This window comes from Euphorbia lathyris, chromosome 9 (assembly GCF_963576675.1).
Source record: "Euphorbia lathyris chromosome 9, ddEupLath1.1, whole genome shotgun sequence".
NCBI classification, from domain to species: domain Eukaryota; kingdom Viridiplantae; phylum Streptophyta; class Magnoliopsida; order Malpighiales; family Euphorbiaceae; genus Euphorbia; species Euphorbia lathyris.
Genome location: NC_088918.1, coordinates 24460399 through 24481678, shown reverse-complemented (window position 1 = coordinate 24481678; position 21280 = coordinate 24460399). Strand labels below are relative to the sequence as shown.

General features: G+C 35.2%; 1 protein-coding gene across 3 annotated transcripts; it reads left to right on the top strand.

Annotated features, from left to right (window-relative positions):
* Positions 1-15164: 15164 nt before the first annotated feature.
* LOC136207046 (uncharacterized) lies at positions 15165-18363 on the top strand. 3 transcript variants are annotated; one of them, XM_065998300.1, is made up of 4 exons: positions 15165-16243; positions 16942-17196; positions 17333-17802; positions 18104-18363. In XM_065998300.1, the coding sequence occupies exons 1-3, from the start codon at positions 15898-15900 to the stop codon at positions 17776-17778; spliced, it is 1047 nt and encodes a 348-aa protein (XP_065854372.1). In that variant the 5' UTR covers positions 15165-15897; the 3' UTR covers positions 17779-17802; positions 18104-18363. The 3 variants fall into 3 exon arrangements, with proteins under 3 accessions (XP_065854372.1, XP_065854371.1, XP_065854370.1); XM_065998299.1 differs by lacking the exon at positions 18104-18363 and adding an exon at positions 17877-18072 and having other exon boundaries at positions 15166-16243; XM_065998298.1 differs by lacking the exon at positions 18104-18363 and having other exon boundaries at positions 15166-16243; positions 17333-18072.
* The last annotated feature ends 2917 nt before the right edge of the window (positions 18364-21280 follow it).

The window sequence follows — 21280 nt, the reverse complement described above, 5'->3', positions numbered from 1 at the left end:
TTGCCCGACGATGTCGAGCCTCGCCCGAAGCAGTCCGGCACTCGTCGAACTTTCGTCGGGTGACGCCGTCCGTGCGTCGGACCACGCTCGACGGGGGACGCCCGCCCCTCGACGGGTGACGTTCGACGTGTCGGACGAGCGCCCGACGTGCCGCGCACCGTCCTTTATAGAGCGACCATCATTGCTGGGAGTGCCATTCGTTGCCCACCGGCCGATGCTCGACCTCCGGGGCCCATTTGCTTACTGCCGTAGTAGCGAACGTGCCCGTCCTCACTCAGGGGATGCCGAACTTGTTAGCGGGGCTTTCAAGCGTCGGTTCTCCGAGTTTCCCCATTTTATTATGTTATTATTTTTAAATTTTCTAATCCTTGGAATCAACCGATTTAACCGTTCATCGTGGGTTTTCGTCATCGGTCCTCCGACTCGGTGTCTACAACTTGATATGACCAGGTTGATAACATTCAAAACACGTAATAGGCTTTGAAGCATCCTTTTTATATCTATTGTCACCATACTCATTCTTAGTCTTGTCGTATTTTCGGAAGGGCTTCCTTCCATATTTTTCGTTCTTCCAGAACATCATCTCCATCTTCCGGGTAAACATAGCCATTTCCTCATCATCAGTTGAGCTCTCATCAGTAGAGTCTTCCTTCATGACTAAGGACTTTGGCTTCTTATCTTCTGACTTCTCATTGCTCTCAAAGTTCTTCATGGAGATCGCATGTGTCAGAAAAGATCCAATAAGTTCATCATATTTGTAGGTTGTCAAATCTTGAGCTTCTTCCATAGTAGTCTTCTTAAACACACGAAAAATATGGAAAAAAGCCTTTCCAAAAACATGACAAGACTAAGAATGAGTATGGTGACAGTAGATATAAAAAGGATCCTTCAAAGCCTATTACGTGTTTTGAATGTGATCAATCTGGTCACATCAAGTCTAGTTGTCCTACTCTGAAGAAAGATAAGAGAAATGGGAAGAAAGTAATGGTGGCAACCTAGAGTGATAGTGATGAATCATTATCCTCCGAAGCTGAAACTGCGGAGACAGCAAACATATGCTTCATGGCTGTTGAGACGGAAGAACTAAGTGCTTCTGAAGTACAAGAACCCGTTTATGCCTCTGAAGATGAAAATCAAGCTACTGAGGTAACTTCACTTCCCACTCGAAGAAATGAAATGATTAATGCTCTGTGTGATGTGTACTCTCTGGTTAAAAAATGTAACAAGAAGATAAAAGTACTTGCCAGAAGATGTGATGAGATTGAAGAAGTCAAACTTAGTGACATCCGATACCTCCTCCAAGATAATACTAGGCAAGATGAAAATCTTAAGATTATGCATAAGTTTGTCTCGGAAGTCCAAGTGAAGTCTAAAAGTCTCCGGAAGGACACCACATCAATTCATAACCAATTAAATGTTCCGAATAAAAAGAGCTATAACCACAAGTGTTGGTCCCTTAGTTATGTGAGAATTAGTTCCAGAGGGGGGGGGGGTTTAATGGAACTATTTAAGATTTAAAAATTTCCTAAGTGTAAAATGCTTCTCACGGCACAGCAGCACAACTCAGAGTGCAAATATTGAGATTCAGAGGCAACTTTAGTTGATTTGCAACTAAGATTGCTTTTGTCCTTGGTTCGGAAGATAACGCTTAGGAGGCTTCCGAACTTTGCACGTTTAAGATATAACTCTAACAGGTTAACAGTTACAAAATCAAAGCAAGCAGTTATAAGGAGTAAGAGTTAGAAAATGATACTCAATAGATTTATCTTGGTTCGGCCTTATGCCTACATCCAGTCCCCGGAATTCGTCTTCTGAGCTTTAACCCACTACTAAGCTCTTTCTGGCAGAGCACAAACCCTTACAATTGTTGTTGAGCCAATTACAGAGTACCTTCCTCTATAATCCTACACTCCAAACTATCTAACTCTGTTTGCTAAATACCAAACAAACAGAGCTTCCGAACTATTCTAAAGAATTGATATTTTGTTCTAAACTAAGAACACTTTGAATGGACTTAAAGAAAAGATTACATAGAAGAATATGAAAGTTTGTGTAGTAGTTCTTTCTTTGCTTTGCTTTGGAAATTCAAGGATTGATCTCTCAAAGTTTTTGTTCGTTGAAGATCAAGTTCCAATGTTGCAAATGAGAGGCCTTTTATAGTTGACGCTTGAGGCAGGGATCATTTTGAAATTCGAAATAACCATTGAGAGGGAAACGTTCAGATGTCATTTTCACTCTTCAGAGCCCAGTGCCAATAGTCAATAATCTTCTATCTTTTACCGTTGGTTTTGTCTATTGCACTATGCTCTAGAGTTGGTCGGAGGTAGACTTCTTGATCTAACCAAATTAGGCAAAGTTCTCATGTTGACCAGGAGACAAGTAGTCTGTGATTCTGAAACTTTCCTTATCTGGCATGGGCAATGTTAGTTGTGCAGAAGTCAACTCTATCTTTGTCCAACATTGTTGATCTTGTCCAACGTGGCTTGATTCTTGTCTTTCGGAATGCTCTCATCTTTGAGATAGGTGGAAGACTTCTGGATCCTTCTATAAGCTGCGCTTAATGCTTTGATTCACAAGCCTTCATGACAATGGGCTTGGGTTTAAGCCTTAAGGCCCAATTTAATTTCTTTGAACTAAGACTTATATTATCAAACACTTCAACAAACATATTAGTATAAACAAATAAACATTTCATCTTAATGTGTGATTAATTATGGAGATATTAATTTAATTTAATATTTTTATCATAATCAAATTAGTGTGGAAATTGTGTTTCAACAGATGTTGGCTGTCGAATTAAACAAGATGGCCAAAGTGGGCAAATTGGATAGATTTCTAAAAAATGTCATCAAGACTAAGAAGCCCAAGGACAAGCAACATGTTGAGCGAGCTCCTAAAGGAGTTATTAATGTTATAGCATGAGGACTTGGTGAGGATCGTTCTGCTAAGAGACGAAGGATGGACAAGGGAAAGGAGAGAGTCTCTAATTCTAAGGCTGATCAGTTTTCATTCGGCAGTTTCAATGGACAAGCACATAACGATGCTTTAGTAATTGAGATTATTATGGAGGAATACAAAGTTCGTAAGGTGTTCATTGACAAGGGCAGTTCTGCGAATATCATTACCAAAAAAGCATACGAAGCATTAAAGCTTGATCACGATCGATTAATTCCCACTTTATCACCTTTGGTGGGGATTTTTGGTCATTCTGTACCTTTGTTCGACAGTGCATATATGCAAGTCTCTATTGATGATGGGCCAGTCAAGTGGTATTCTAAAGCTGAGTTTTTGGTAATTGGTTCAATATTGCCATATAACGTCATCATTGGGCGCTTGCTCTTATCAGAATCTACTGGTGCATTATTTATTCATCATTTGGCTTGGCAAGTCCCAACCAATAAAGGGATGGCAATTGCATAAGGAAATCAGGTAGTGGCCTAGGAAACCTATTTGGCTTCTTTAAAAATGAAGCCAACATAGGATCCTATGGAAGAAGAGCGCGAAAGGACCAAGCCGGTTGGAGCTTTAGAAACAGTGTGGTTAGCTGAAGGAAAATCTATTCAGATTGCTTCAGAAATTTTGGAGCAACCGAAGGCAAATATCATTTCCACTGTGAAGACAAACTTCCAGGCATTTGCATGGTCTCCGACTAATATAAATGGTGTATCTTCGGATCTTATGATGCATTCGTTGAATATTCAAAAGGATGCCACTCTTGTCAAGCAGAAGTTGAAAAATCATGGATTGGATAAGCAACAAGTTATTAGGGCTGAAGTGAAGAAATTATTAGATTGTGAGCATATAGCAGATGTAATCTACACAAAGTGGATTGCTAATGTTATTTTGGTGAAGAAAGCCAATGACAAATGGAGAATGTGTGTTGACTTCACTGACCTTAATAAGACATATCCAAAGGACTTTTATCCTTTGCAGTGCATTGATATATTGATTGACTCCACTGCTGGATTTGCATTATTCATTGTTAGATATAGTAGCTGGATATCACCAGATCCCAATGAACCCAGATGATATTGTCAATGTTTGCTTCCGAACGGACAAATGGACTTATGGTAACAACGTAATGTATTTTGGCCTAAAGAACATAGGGGGCGACTTACTAGAGACTGGTGTAAACACTAGAGTCGCAAGACCTATGATAAAAATCCCTAATAAAACAATAAAAAAAACGACCAATTTTCCCGAGTCTGATACATAGTCGGAACGCCAGAAAGTATGGAAATATAATGACAAAAAATAATAATGCTAATAAAAAAATACTAAAAGATAAAATAAAATACAAAAAATAAAAAGGATAAAATAAAAATACTAAAAATAGAAAAGGTAAAAATAAAATTTTAGAAAATAAAATTTTTATTTTTATTTTTATTTTTTAATCAATTAAAAGGCGTTGGTAAAAGATAAGAGTCCTTTGGACTAAATTACGTTGAATCAGAAATGTGATAAAAAAAAGATAAGAATCTAATTCGAATCTGACAATTTTGGTAAAAACTTAAATTGGTTATATAAAAAAATTATTAAATTGTTTTTTTTTTTTGTTAAAAACTAAAAAGAAATTATATGAAAAAACATATATGATAAACAATTTATGATTATGAAACATTTTATTTTCAATTTTATCAATTAAGAAAGTTATCTAACAATTAGTTATTTTAAAGAAGGTTTGAAGGTTTCTAAAATTTAAAAACTTTTTTTAAATAAAATGAAAAATATAATACGGATAAAAATTATGAATTTGAATAAAAATAAATATTATTTTCATTTATCATTTTTATGGAAAAAACCCATAAAAAATAAAAAGGATAAAATAAAAATATTAAAAAATAAAAGGGTAAAAAATAAATTTTTATTTTATTTTTATTTTTTTAATCAATTAAAAGGCGCCGGCAGATAAGAGTCCTTTGGACTAAATTACGTTATGTCACACCCGACCCTAGACGACCTCAATCGGCATCGGGCGTGAAATAGAAAGATCATAATCATTACTTAAGAGTCTCCAAATTATCCAACGCCATTATATTACAATTGAACTACCAAAGTTCTAACCATAATTCTCACAATAAGCAGCCAACTTCCAAACCCCGCCTAAACGCCTGTACTTTCTCACCTAAAAACATTAAAATATTTAAAAACGTGAGACAAAAATCTCAGTAAGAAACTATCAGCTTTAAAAACCAACTTTACTTAACATAGCTACATATATACATTTATAAAGGGATTTAATCAAAACCACTCAAAACTTAAATTCATAATATAGTCAAAGGATTAAACCAAAAACCAAAAATATATATAATCTTGTATCCATTATTGAGTTCAAAACCTTATAAAATATTGTAATCAAATAAGTGTTTTATCAAATCAACTCGTATTTAATCAAACGTAAAACCTTATATCAAAATCAATCATAACCGAAAACATAATCCAAATGAACTTAAACCATTATATCCATCCTCGAGTTTCTCCCCTTAAGTATCAATCCATAACCACATATATAGTCGAGACGTCTCTTAACATTGCCTATCCCATATGGTCTTACCCAACACTTCACTGTCATACCCAATAGGTCTTCAAACTGTGTACACAGGTCATGTCCCTCACTGAACATGGTCTTTAAATATAAAACCACCGATCCGGATAACTCTAGATGGATATAAAATCATAAAATCATAACGTGCTCAAATTTCATTTCACAATCAAATTCCAAACTATTTCATAACCATAAATCATTTGGCTTCAATTAGCCATTTTGTATCATAAAAATCATATTTGGACTTCAATCCAAAATAATAAAAACAATAACCGCAACAAATTTCTCAATCCAAAAACAATTCGTAAGAAATCATCAAATTCATTTTATTCAATATATATATACATTGAAGCCAAAAACATATATGTATATATGTAAATCAACCAAATCAAGTCTTAAGTCAACATAATCAAGTAAAATCTGAAATTCACATAGAAGCATAGTCAATAGCTTCATTTGAACCATAATTTCACAATAAAAACAAGATCATGAAAACCCTCAATTTTACAAAATTTCTGCATAACCTTAAAATATCACTTTCTGAAAATTCTTTGATTATATATATATTTATATACATCAAACTCAAAATATAGTTGATAGTTACTTACCTTGGCTGCTAATTGAAGAAAATATACCCGTTCAATTCTCCTCTAAATCCTGTCTAAGACGTTTTCCCTCCAAACGCTTTCGAAACTCAAAAACTCTTCGGTTAGGACTTAGATCTATACTTAAGGATGCTATGTTTTAAATTTCGAGTGATTCGGACAGTCGAATATCCGTAAATCAAAGAAACAGTGAAGAAACGGTCGAGAGAAAACTGATCAAACAGAAAAAGAAAAAGAAAAGATATATATCACCGTCTGATCTGATTTTGATATATATATCAAATTTGACAAATATCATGTTTGATCCTCCATCTTTATATAATCTTTTAAGATTATCTTAAACTTTTAATTTACACTTAAAATCATCAAATTAACTCCAAACTTTTCCTATAATACCAAATAAAAATCACACACCTAATAATTATAATATATATTACTATCAAGGTATAAATTCGAAGAATTTAGACACGGACGTGACACGTTAAATAAGAAATGTAATAAAAAAAGATAAGAATCTAATTTAAATATGGCCATTTTGGTAAAAACTTAAATTGGCTATATAAAAAAATTCTTAAATTGTTTTTTTCTTTTTGTTAAAAACTAAAACAAAATTATATGAAAAAAACATATATGATAAACAATTTATGATTATCAAACATTTTATTTTTAATTTTATCTAACAATTAGTTATTTTGAAGAAGGTTTAAAAGTTTCTAAAATTTAAAAACGTTCTTTTTTTAAAATAAAAATGAAAAATATAATATAATACGGATAAAAATTATGAATTTGATTAAAAATAAATATTATTTTCATTTATCATTTTTTATGGAAAAAACCCATAAAAATAAAAATAAAAAGGATAAAATAAAAATATTAAAAAATAAAATTTTAGAAAATAAAATTTTTATTTTATTTTTATTTTTTAATCAATTAAAAGGCACAACAGATAAGAGTTCTTTGGACTAAATTACGTTGAATAAGAAATGTAATAAAAAAGGATAAGAATCTAATTCGAATCTGGTCATTTTGGTAAAAACTTAAATTGGCTATATAAAAAAATTCTTACATTGTTTTTTTTTCTTTTTGTTAAAAACTAAAACAGAATTATATGAAAAAACATATATGATAAACAATTTATGATTATAAAACATTTTATTTTTAATTTTATCTAACAATTAGTTATTTTGAAGAAGGTTTAAAGGTTTCTAAAATTTAAAAACGTTCTCTTTTTTAAATAAAAATGAAAAATATAATATAATACGGATAAAAATTATGAATTTGATTAAAAATAAATATTATTTTCATTTATCATTTTTATGGAAAAAAACCCATAAAAAATAAAAAAGGATAAAATAAAAATATTAAAAAATAAAAAGGATTAAAAAATAAAATTTTTATTTTATTTTTATTTTTTAATCAATTAAAAGGCGCCGACAGATAAGAGTCTTTTTGGACTAAATTATGTTGAATAAGAAATGTGATAAAAAAGGATAAGAATCTAATTCGAATTTATCCATTTTGGTAAAAACTTAAATTGGCTACATAAAAAAATTCTTAAATTGTTTTTTTTCTTTTTGTTAAAAACTAAAACGAAATTATATGAAAAAACATATATGATAAACAGAAACATTTTATTTTTAATTTATCTAACAATTATTTATTTTGAAGAAGCTTTAAAGGTTTCTAAAATTTAAAAACGTTCTTTTTTTAAATAAAAATAATAAATATAATATAATACATATAAAAATTATAAATTTGATTAAAAATAAACATTATTTTCATTTATTATTTTTATGTAAAAAAACCGAAAACTAAATTACCTTCAATTAGAAATTATGATCGGTTCCGATTGAATTGAGTTGAAGAGACGCATCGATTCAAATAGGGTATTGCTATTTATCGCCCTAAAATTACTTATCACCTGAACAATTTTACCCTTGGCATAAATTTTTTTTCAAAATTGGGAAAAAAAAATTTGAGAGAAAATTCAAAATTTAGCCTGAACGGATGCGGCATACCGTTCGACCCATGAGGGGAACGGACGCATCCGTTCCCCTCATGGGTCGAAAGGTATGCCGCATCCGTTCCCGCCATGGGTCGAACGGTATGCCGCATCTGTTCCCACCATGGATCGGGCGGTACGCCGGATCCGTTTCCACCATGGGTCGGGCGGTACGCCGCATCCGTTTCCACCATGGATCAGGTGGTATGTCGCATCCGTTTAGGCCAAATTTTGAAATATGCAGAATCGTAAAAAATTTAGTGACGAAAAATACTAAATCATTCAATTTTTTGTAACGAAAAATGAAAAATTCTCCTATTTTTTGTGACGAAAAATACAAAATCGTCATGAAAAATATGTATTATTTTCATGAGTTATTTGATAAAAAAGATGTAAATCTTAATGTTTCCGACTCGTAATCATCCATTTTCGGGGTTCGGATTGTCACACATCAATTATTTTCATAATTTTCAATTATTGTTGTTCGGGTTTATGGTTTTGGAGTAGAGAATTTTCAGTTTTTGATCAAAATTACGAGAAGAGCAAAAAAAAATCCAAAAAGGCGGTAATAAGTAATTTGGAGGCGGTATTTAACAGTTGACTTCAAATATGACAATTTTGGTAAAAAATTTAAATTGGTATATAAAAAAAAAATTCTTAAATTGGAACTAATATAGTAGGCGGCGGGAGCACAGGCCTATATAATATTACCCACTTAAAGGAGGTAAATTTGGGATCATTGGGGAGGTTCGAGAAATTTTACTCTACGCCAGGCATACCACCGAGAAAAGATGATGTGGTATGCCTGACCTCTTAAAAAATGACACGTGTACAAAATTAACAGCTCATTGAAAAATTGTAAGGCTAAAAAACGTATCACTCTTTTATTTTATTTTTTAAGAAAAGATTAACCATTCTTCATTGTTTCTTTCATTCTGAAATTGGGTATCTTTCTGCCAAATTATTAAGACCCAACTGCAAAACTTTGTTGTTGCTCGAACTCAGAAAATAGGAACAGACCGAACAAAATTAAATGGGTAGAGTCGCGGACAATGTCGCTTTCTTTAAGACGTTCGCGGAACTGCCGGAATTTAGCAAACAGTATGAACTCCGGTCGCCTCCAGGATAAAACAGCCCTCTTAAATACGATTTTTGTATTGCACCGTACGAAAATCGTTCTGTATACACTCTCTGTTTACTTGCTCAGTTTCGAAAAATTAAAGAATGAATGAAAGTAAATTGTGTGTTGAATGCAGTCTCACATCACCTATTTATACAAGAAAAAAGAGCTGTTTGAGCTCTGATTTCATGGAGAAAGAGAAGGAGGAAAATCTGGAAGGTGGAGGAGACTGAAGACACGTTCTGAAAAAATGGACGTTGTGAACAACGTTCACAAAGACTGAATCAGAGTAAAAAATAATTAAATAAAAAATTAATTTCCGAAATTAAAAATAATATTAATTAATTAATTTTTTTTCAATAAAAAAAAATATACATTTTACACCACACCAACCCAACCCGGCCCAGCCCGGTTCGGTTCGATCGGACGGACGGCGCGCGCGTGTGTGGTGGTCAACCATGAAGATAGGTCCTCACCCTTTCACAAAAGTGGGTACCCCTTGGGGCACACCCCAAGCATGTGAGGACCTTCTTTATAAACATCTCCACTAAGTGTTTTGAAAGCAATGTGGGATGTTTTTCACTTGAAAAACTCAAAGACACAAGAAGACACATGGGTGGGCTTATTTCACAAATTATATTTGGGCCAAGCCCAACAATCCCCCACTAGAATTTTTGAAATCGTTTTACTGAGCAGTTACATAAGGTCAGACATAAGCAGAGGTATCTTTCGATTTGAACCTTTGCGTAGTGAGTATAGTTCAGATTTTACTAGAGTGACTCGTAATCTTGAACTCTATCTCTGACGTATATCACGCCATAACCTTTTCAGAGTGTAGTTCTAGTAGCCCGTGCGTTTATGGCCTTGCACGTCTATCCCGGTTTAATGAATGCTCTAGAGTTTTGCCCTAAACTCATAGGAAGCGGCCTCACTTCCACATTCATATAGGTGAGTCTATCAAAAGTACTCCTGTAGCTAGGTACTTCACTCCAAATGTAGTATAGACTTCATTAAGAGTTTCTATTATCTCAACCTCAAATCGCTTCAGGATATTCATGCTTCTAATTGCATGATCTGACTCATATTACCACACAACTTGTTATTACCCTTTGAACCTATTTCTTGGGATCTCCAGTCTATAGGTTGGGTTACCATTGTGTGTAACTCATCACTGTAGGGGCATAAGTCCCATACTCTTTTCCGTATTATGGACTTTCTCTCTAGCTAATCCTTTCGTCAAAGGATCGGCTAAATTCTCTTCTGAGCGTATGTGATCCACTCTAACAGCTCCTTTAGTGAGTAGCTCTCTCACAGTGCTGTGCTTACGACGTATCTGTTGTTTCTTATCGTTGTAATAACGATTCTGAATCTTAGCAATAGCCGCGGTACTATCGCAGTGGATCAATACAGCTGGAATCGGTTTTTCCCATAGGGGAATCTCAGCTAACAGACTTCTCAACCAACCTGCTTCTTCACTAGCCACAGCTAGTGCAATCAGTTCTGATTCCATGGTTGATTGAGCTAGAATAGTCTGTTTCTTAGACTTCCATGAAACAGCACCACCAGCTATATTGAAAATATAGCCACTAGTAGCCTTGGAATCATCTGATAAGGTATTCCAGTCAGCATCACTATATCCTTCAAGGACTGCTGGAAACCTTTGATAATGTAATCCAAGTTTCATGGTTCTTTTAAGGTATCTCAGGACCCTTTCTATAGCATTCCAATGCTCCACACTAGGTCTACTAGTAAATCTGCATAGCAGTCCTACGACATACGCGATGTCGGGTCTAGTACAATCAGTGGCGTAACGAAGACTGCCAATTATGCTAGCATACTCTGATTGTCTTACACTGTCTCCAGTGTTCTTAAAAAGTTTTATACTAGGGTCATAAGGTGTACATGCAGGTTTACAATCAAAGTAGTTATATTTCTTTAGAATCTTCTCAACGTAGTGAGATTGATCTAGAGAAATTCCAGTTTCAGACCTAGTTATCTTTATGCCAAGAATGACGTTCGCTTCTCCTAGATCTTTCATGTCAAAGTTCTCACACAACATTGACTTAACAGCATTTACAACATGAATATTAGATCCAAAAATAAGCAAGTCATCAACATATAGACATATAATAGTGCAAAGACCATTTTCATATTTATAGTAGATACACTTATCACTTTCATTCACCTTATAGCCATTTGAAATAATCAAGTTGTCAAATTTTGCATGCCATTGCTTAGGTGCTTGTTTTAGCCCATATAAAGACTTATCTAACTTACATACCTTATGGGCTTGACCAAAGACTATAAAGCCCTCAGGTTGATCCATATAAACCTCTTCTTCTAGTTCACCATTCAAAAACGCAGTTTTGACATCCATTTGGTGCACTACTAGATTGTGCACAGAAGCAATAGCAATCAAAACACGTATAGACGTAATCCTAGTGACAGGTGAATAAGTATCAAAGAAATCAACATTTTCTCTTTGTCTAAAGCCTTTAGCTACAAGGCGAGCCTTAAACTTGTCTACTGAGCCATCAGGTTTCAGTTTCTTCTTAAGGATCCATTTACAACCTATTGGTTTACAACCTGGTGGTAAGTCTACCAAGTGCCAAGTTTGGTTTGACTCAAGTGAGTCCATTTCATCATTAATGGCTTCTTGCCATAAGTCAGCATCTAACGATGTTAAGGCTTCTTGTATGGTAAGTGGATCCTCTTCTACTGTGAAAGCATAAAAGTCAGAACCAAAGTCTTTAGATACTCTAGGTCTCTTACTTCTCCTAGGTTCAGATTCCTCAATCTCTTTTTACACTATAGGTCTAGTAGCAGGTATGCTACTAGATGATGCACCCCCACTATTTCTCAATTTAAAGGGAAACCTATCTTCATAAAAGTCAGCATCATTTGACTCCAAGATGACTTTTGCATTCAAATCATAGAACCTATATGCTTTGCTATTCACAGCATATCCAATAAATACACATTCATAAGCCCTACTAGCAAGTTTGACTCTCTTAGGGTCAGGAATCCTAACATAAGCCAAACAACCCCAAGTTCTAAAATATGATAGACTAGGTGTTTTATTTTTCAAGATCTCATAAGGAGAGATTTTGCTTCTGGATTTAGGGACCCTATTTAGCACATAGCAAACAGTCAAAAGGATTTCTCCCCACCAATGTGAGGCAACACCTGAACTAAGCATAATAGCTACTACAGATTCAGATTCGGTAAGAGTCCTATTTTTCCTTTCAGCCTTTCCGTTCATTTCTGGTGAATAAGGTGCTGTGGTTTCATATATAATGTCATGTGTTTTATAGAAATCAATAAACAGGCTAGAACCATATTCTGTGCCTCTATCCCTACGAAGTCTCTTGACTTTCCTATTGTATTGATTTTCTATTTCAACTATGAACAACTTAAACATGTCAAACGCTTCACTTTTATTTTTCATAAGATAAACAAAAGTAAAGTCAGATAAATCATCAATAAAGGTTATAAAGTACCGTTTGTCATTTCTAGTCAACTTTCCATCTAATTCACATATATCTGAATGAATTAAATCTAGAGGTTCAGAATCCCTAACAACAGATTTATGAGGTGTTTTTGTGATTTTTGCCTGACTACAATAATCACATTTAAGAAATTCATTCAGATTCAATTTTGGAATTAATCCTAAGTTACTCATATTTTTAATGATACGCTTATTAACATGACAAAAACGAGCATGCTAAACATTAAAAGTACACAAGGAGTAAACAGAAGCATTCACTTTATTAATCTCAACATTCAACTTAAACATGCCTTCAGTAGCATAACCTTTTCCTACAAATACATTGTTCTTAGTCAAAGTAAATAAATCTGCTCTTATAGTCTGAGTAAAACCAGCCTTGTTGAGTAGATAGCCCGAAACCAAATTTTTTCTCATTTCAGGAGTATGCATCACATCCTTCAAAGTTAAGGTTTTTCCAGATGTGAAGTTCAATTCCACACTACCAATTCCAGCAACAATAGTGGTATGGGAATCACCCAATAACACTTTCTTATCTTCGGTCACAGCACTGTATGTTTTGAACATACTTCTATCATAGCAAACATGGCGAGAGGCACCAGTGTCTACCCACCACCCATCTGATCCACCTATGAGGTTGATCTCAGAAATCATAGCAACAAAGTTATGTTGCTCTTCAGTCAGGTTAACACTAGGAGTAGTGTTTGGCATGTTCCTGCACTTACGTGCCATATGACCTGGTTTCCCACAATTAAAGCATAGGAAAGCAGCATCATTTCTAGGTGGTTGTTGCTGTGGCCTATTTTGGTTCCTTTGAAGGTTCCAATTCAAATTAACTCGGGTGTTGCGGTTTTGGATTGGTTTGCGGTTCTAATTCTTAAAATTCTTTTGAGTGGGTTTCAGAACCGCAGTGGACCTTTTAGTGCTATTAGAAACAATAAGCACTTCCTCTTTTAAGTCTTGTTTTCGAGCTTCCTCCTCAATTCGGAGGCGAGTAATCAAACTTTCCATCGAAAATTCTTTTGTTTTGTGCCTCAAAATATTTTTAAAATCTTTCCACGAAGGAGGCAATTTGTCAATTATGATAGCAACTTGAAATTGATCGTTTAAAGGCATACCTTCTGAAATAATTTCATGTGCTATCTTCTGTAATTCATGAGATTGAATTTCCACTGACTTGTCATCAGTCATCTGGAATTTGAGGTAGCGACTTACAACGTATTTTTTCGATCCGGCCTCCTCAGTGTCATACTTCCTCTGCAGAGCTTCCCAAATTTCTTTTGCTGTTTTTTCTTCAGCAGTGTAGTAATCATACAGATCGTCAATCAGTCCATTGAGTATATAATTTTTGCACAAAAAAATCATTTTCTGTCCATCTCTCAGCAGCACGAACATCTGCCTCGTCACCATCTTCAGGAACAATTGGTTTTTCCGAAGTCAGAACAGAGGCTACCTTCTTTGTTGTGAGGTAGAACAACATCTTCTGTCTCCATCTTCGGAAATGAGCTCCTTCAAACCGGAATGGTTTGTTAATCTCAGCAATCCCATTTGATTGTTCGGTAGCCATCAGCAGTAATTGAATCGTCTTAAAATTGTTGTTGCTCGAACTCAGAAAATAGGAACAGACCGAACAAAATTAAATGGACAGAGTCGCGGACAATGTCGCTTTCTTTAAGACGTTCGCGGAACTGCCGGAATTTAGCAAACAGTATGAACTCCGGTCGCCTCCAGGATAAAACAGCCCTCTTAAATACGATTTTCGTATTGCACCGTACGAAAATCGTTCTGTATACACTCTCTGTTTACTTGCTTAGTTTCGAAAAATTAAAGAATGAATGAAAGTAAATTGTGTTTTGAAGGCAGTCTCATATCACCTATTTATACAAGAAAAAAGAGCTGTTTGAGCTCTGATTTCATGGAGAAAGAGAAGGAGGAAAATCTGGAAGGTGGAAGAGACTGAAGACACGTTCTGAAAAAATGGACGTTGTGAACAACGTTCACAATGAATCAGAGTAAAAAATAATTAAATAAAAAATTAATTTCCGAAATTAAAAATAATATTAATTAAAAAAATATACATTTTACACCAACCCAACCCGGTCCGGTTCGGTCGGACGGCGCGCGTGTGTGGTGGCCAACCATGTAGATAGGTCATCACCCTTTCACAAAAGTGGGTACCTCTTGAAGTTGGGTTGGTATAAAATGTATATTTTTTTAATTAATATTATAAGTATGTGAGGACCTTCTTTATAAACATCTCTACTAAATGCTTTGAAAGCAATGTGAGATGTTTTTCACTCGAAAAACTCAAAAACACAATAAGACACATGGGTGTGCTTATTTCACAAATTATATTTGGGGGAACCGCAACACTTCAACCCATAAAAAAATGAAGTCCCTACGGAAGGACTACAAAAAAAAATTCAGTTAAAATTAAGTCAAAGCTAAAGCTTATTTCCTTTGATGAGGGGTTTTTACTGTAGACAGCAAACATGAATCTGAAAAATTCGTTGATGGTTACGAATATGAATGATATCTTCAATTCCTTTGAGTTTGCCGTCGCCGGAACTTGCTTCTTCTTTTTTGTCGTCGGTCATAGGTGGTAGGGTCGTTTAATTCGACAATAGAAGAGAAAAAGAAAAAGAGTAGACAGAATGATAAATGGAGTTGGTGGTGGAGGAGACGAACTGGTAGTTGGTGGATATCGAACAGACCACTGATGTTCGACCGACGAAAGTGAACAGGAGAACGAACAGAAAAATTTATTGTATGTCGGCGGTTGTGTTCTAGAAGTGATGCAGAGATAGAGTTGAGAGAAGAGATTTTCTTTTGAAGAAAGGTTGGAAGAAGATTTTAGTTTTGATGAAAAGTTGAGAAAAATCTAGATGCAGAAAAATATGGAAGAATGGAGAAAGAGACGTGAATAGAGAGTGGTTTTTTTATTTTAATTAAAAAGAGTACCTGTAATTTTTAATTAGCTGTAAATTTTTTTCTACGCTTGTCACTTTTTAAGAGGTCAGGCATACCACATCACATTTTCTCGGTGGTATGCCTGGCGTAGAGTAAAATTTCTCGGGAGGTTCACTTCACAGTTTGTGCCATTCATCTTCTCTTTCGAAAATGGTTGGACGAACTAAAATTGGAGCGGTTAAGGAGGGTTTGGAACGCATGACGGTGTCGGAGCTGGTGATTTCTTTGAAATCGGCGTTTCAAAATTCCTATTTTACTCAAGTCGAAGAGATTTTAGTATCCAGAGAAGAAAAATTGAAAACCGAAATCGAGGGGAAGAATAGAGATAATAAATTGTTGCTAGAAGAATTGCAGAGGTTAAGGGAAGAGCGAGATGGCTTATTGAAGAGAGTGGAAGAAAACGAAGGGAAATTCAAGGTGGAGAGGGCATTGTGTTTGGAGAAAGACTTGGAAATGAAGAAGGGTGTTGAAGCAATCGATACGGACAAAAATGCAGGTATTGCAGAATTCTTGAATCTCATTTTCCATTTTATCTATTGGTATTGCAGAATGCTTGAATCTCATTTTCCATTTTCCATTTTAAAACCATTGAAGCTCATGTTCGATTCGAATTCGTAATAAAACTGAAACAAAGGCCTAACTCATGGTGGGGGTGTCAATTCGAATCAAACATGAGCTTAGGCGTAATATGATTTAAATTTAAAACAGAAATCGCTTGCTTGCTTGTGCCTAACTCATAAATATTTAATTCCTGGAAGTGGATCGTGTTCGTTTTGTGTCAAATACTCAGTTAGTGGCAAATGAATCAACCCTAATTCAATTCAAATCTTTTGTATAATTACATGTCAATCCAATCAAATCTGGTTTGTGTCATTTTCGTGGGTCACATGTAATTTTACTCCTTTGTTAATGGCGACATTTAATCATGTACGAGAATAATATAGCAATACTTGTAAATATGATAATTGTGTCAAGGGAGTTGTCTATATGTAAATGGTATTGTCATGTGAGAAATTGACAACCCTATGAATAAGTACTGATTTTACAGAAAGTAAACACTATTTTTCTAAAATCCTCCATGTCTAAGTGAGTTATAGGTTGTTGTATATACAGGTAATTAGTAAGCACTTGATTGAATTTATGTTTGCTCACATTTGATTGTTATATCTTTGATGTCCTAAATTTTGTTTGCAGACAATTGGAGACCTTTATCAGAAAACATTGTTGAAATCGACGGTGAATCTGCTTCACCTGAAAGTGCAAGAGGGATAGTGACCGAAGTTCACTTGCACAAAGCAGATTCTGCGAAATATGTTGTTGAAAATGAGCCAGCAGTGTGCAAAGACAAAGCAGATTCTGCGAATTATATTGTTGAAAATGAGCCAGCAGTGCGCAAACGCAAATTGGGTTCTTCTGTGGATGTGGAGGATGGCCGTCCTACTGAGAGAGGTAAGCAAGTAAAAATTGAGGAGCCTGCGCCTTTTGCTGCTCCTGTGGAGCATCGTTCGCCTGCAGCACCGATTTTGAATTTACGTTTGCTCACATTTGATTGTTATATCTTTGATGTCCTAAATTTTGGTTGCAGACAATTGGAGACCTTTATCAGAAAACATTGTTGAAATCGAAGATGAATCTGCTTCACCTGAAAGTGCAAGAGGGATAGTGACCGAAGTTCACTTGCACAAAGCAGATTCTGCGAAATATGTTGTTGAAAATGAGCCAGCAGTGTGCAAAGACGAAGCAGATTCTGCGAATTATATTGTTGAAAATGAGCCAGCAGTGTGCAAACCCAAATTGGGTTCTTCTGTGGATGTGGAGGATGGCCGTCCTACTGAGAGAGGTAAGCAAGTAAAAATTGAGGAGCCTGCAGCGCCGATTTTGCAAACTAGTTATGCTGGAAAAGGTGAAATGTCTTCCAAACTGTTGAAGATACTTAGTGAGCTTGGGGATGATAGTTCCAGTTCCTCTGGCTCAGATGATGAAGTAGATCTTTCACTTGATTATGCTACCCTTTTTAGAACTAGGGATTGAGGTTTTGAGAAGTTCGCCACACAGGTATGATTAAACTCCCATTTTGTTGGCTTTGTCTACACTTGATATTCATCGCTAATTGTATTACGTTTTTTTAGTGGTTCGGGTGATCGTGTTTTAGTCATGCTATGTTAAGGGATGACAATGGGATAGCAGTGAACTGCTATATTTGTTGATTGTGTTTCGAATACATTTGGACGTGTGTGAAAGTTGTGAGGTCCATGAAATGGGACTTGGACCAAACAGAATAATATCTATATGGTATTTGGTATTAGGCGAGACTGTTATACTTTACTCGAAAAATGTCAAATATTTTTATCTCCAGGTCTCGAGCTTAGGCGGATTTTTTGTCGTTGATGGAGATCCATGAATGAATTAGAAGTAGAGTTTGTTGATGGAGATCCATGAATGAATTAGAAGTAGAATTTACCACAGCTGTTTTTGAGATATATCATACCACATCTGTTCATAATTTGAAAGAGTAAGATTTGTTGTTTTTGTTACTAGTTCTGGTCCAAAATGCATATTTTAGATCAAAAGATGACATGATTTTGTGAAAATTCAATTAGATTAGGCTTGTTAAGATCTTTCATTACATGTTGCTTGATGAGTTCTGTATTAATGTGAAAATACTCTCTCAGTTCTTTGGATATGAATCGTTTAAATGACTAATTTATTCTTAATATTTCTCTCTCGAAACATTAATTTTTCCGTTCCACAATTGTCTTTCTTAATTGCTATGTATAACTTGGTTAGGGGTGTCAAAACATGTTATCATGTCATAATCGTGTTAAGTAATGTTCACGTGATTATATATGTATAAATGACACAAAAATGATAATCGTATCATACGGGTCGTGTCAAAACACTCCGTAATTGTGTCAAAATTTCTACGCAAAACAATCTGTAATTGTGTTGGAATTTCTACAAAGAAGATGCCGAATGACACAAATTCACCAACTAAAATGGGTCAGCAAATCTGTCGGTGATGTCCCCGACTCAGCTGAAATTTTGTCGCCACCGATGACCTAGGAGGTCAATACTGACATATCAGTTTCCGTTTGTCTTCCATCTCCGATGATGATCACCAACACAAATTCAGTTATCACCAACAAAAGAGTTTTTATCACGTTTTTTCTTATAGTGTTATAAGGATTTAATTGAACTTTGCTCACGCATCTCACTCAACTTTAGCGTAGAATCATCAACTAGTTTCATGTTAGTCGGTAATGATTTTTGACATTCTGATACTGAAGTTGAAGTTTGAGCCACACGCTCATCTGTGCAATGTTGCACGTGACTTGGTTAGGAGTGTCAAAACAGGTTATCACGTCATAATCGTGTTAAGTAATGTTGCACGTGATTATATATGATACAAATGATACAAAAATGATAATAGTATCAGATGGATGGTGTCAAAACACTATAAAACAATCTATAATTATGTTGGAATTTCCTACAAAGAATATGTCGTATGACACAAATTCACCAACTAAAATGGGTCAGCAAATCTGTCGGTGATGTCCCCGACTCAGCTGAAATTTTGTCGCCACCGATTACCTAGGAGGTCAACACGTACATATCAGTTTCCGTTTGTCTTCCATCTCTGATGATGATCACCGATACAAATTCAGTTATCAGTAACAAAACAGTTTTCATCCGTGATAACGTTTTTTCTTTTTAGTGTTACAAGGATTTAATTAAACTTTGCTCACGCATCTCACTCAACTTTAGTGTTGATTTTTAACATTCTGATACCGTCTCTGAAGTTTGAACCACAAGTAGTGAGCATGTGATAACTAAAAAAAAAAAAAAAAGTAAATTTTAAACATAAAATTTAGTTAAATTTATTTCATTTGCATTCAATATTTACATTTTTTTTTTTGATAACTTCAATATTTACATTTTTAATACTTCAAAAAGAGTTTTTTTTATATGTATGATACAAAAAAAATACTGTAATTTTTTTTTTTTTTCAAATGGTAAGTAAAGATACAAATTCTACACACAAATGTTTTAATTGAATGAGAAATTTATAACTAATTAATTTAATAAGTATTACCAAAAAAAATCATTTGATAGTAGAAGTTTATCGTGGCAAAAGATAAATGATTAAAAATTTGAAGTGTTGGAATAAGGAACTCTATCTATTAAAATGTGACATAAGGGATAAATTGTATCAATGATCACTGGGATCGAGTCATTGAAATTCATTTTGTTTTTTTTAAACCAAACTAAACTTTATTAAATGCTCGACCTTAAATCACTACAAAGAATTGTTGCCAAATAATCTGGCGCTAAAAAATCACTAAACAAACTAGTAGTGGAACGAATGTGTCTTGCCATAGCATGAGCCGCACCATTCGCTAATCTTGGAACAAAAGTCACAGAATAATCTGGACGTCTAGATAGTAACTGGCGTATATCGTCAATAATCCCTCTCAATAATCCCTCCCACCTCTGTACGGTCGATCATAGTAGATGATAACTTGTCCGTAATAACCTTTGCATCTGATTCGAAGATGACGTTGCTGAGGGCCACTGAATTGCACCATTCCATTGCCAGTTTTAACGCAATTGCTTCCGCAAGTGTAGTAGAAATTCGACCCGACTCAGCATTACTGAAACAAGCCACGCATGCCCCTGAATGGCTTCTAACGACAGCTCTAGTGCCAAACTGTCCCGTATCCTTAAACAACGACGCATCAATATTGCACTTCGGATTTCCAGTCGTCGGCTTCTGCCATTTAACCTAAATTGCGGTCCGTACTATCCCATTCGATCCTCCGACCCTACGATTTACCTCCCTCCATTCTGACATTACAATTCCAGCCTGTCGGACCACGGCCTCTGCATCACTTCCCTGATTTCCCCAGAGGATTTGGTTCCTATTATTCCACATAGCCCACAGCAAAGCAGCGGACTTGACAGTAGTCTCAGCAGAGTCAGAGCCCAGCAGCTCCTCAATTACACAATCCTCGACCTAGTCCCATTCACTCCCCGGAGCGATAAGCCCAGCTTTATGCCAATAATTTTTTGCAAAATCGCACCCCACAAATAGGTGCCACCCATACTCCATGTCGCGTTGACAGACCACACATTCAATTGGTACGGGTAGTCGTTTTTGCGCTAGTCGGATTCTCAATGGTAATAATTTCGCACATAGTCTCCATAGGAATAAACGAATCTTCGGAGGAAGTTCCAAGAGCCACAATCTCTTCCAACCCTCATGTTGTACCGATCCATTATTAATTGAAGCAAGTCGACGATAACCCGACTTAACCAAATAGTTACCAGAAGCTGTATAGTGCCAGAGAACCGCATCTTCTCTATTACTAAAAGGAACCACCATGTTAAGGATGCAATCTTTATCCACTGGATCAAACCAGTTATCAATTTTCCCTCTATCCCAAATTCGCATGCCAAGCACAAACAGATCAGCTACAACCACGTGCTGGTTTTCAGTAGTACATGATGATGACACCATTCTCTTATCGTCTGC

Excerpts from the sequence above, each read along its gene's own strand:
- LOC136207046 (XM_065998300.1), top strand. The coding sequence starts at position 15,898 with ATGGTTGGACGAACTAAAATTGGAGCGGTTAAGGAGGGTTTGGAACGC. Across the intron at positions 16,244-16,941 it reads CGATACGGACAAAAATGCAG|ACAATTGGAGACCTTTATCA; the intron begins GTATTGCAGAAT and ends TTTTGTTTGCAG. Across the intron at positions 17,197-17,332 it reads TGGCCGTCCTACTGAGAGAG|ACAATTGGAGACCTTTATCA; the intron begins GTAAGCAAGTAA and ends TTTTGGTTGCAG.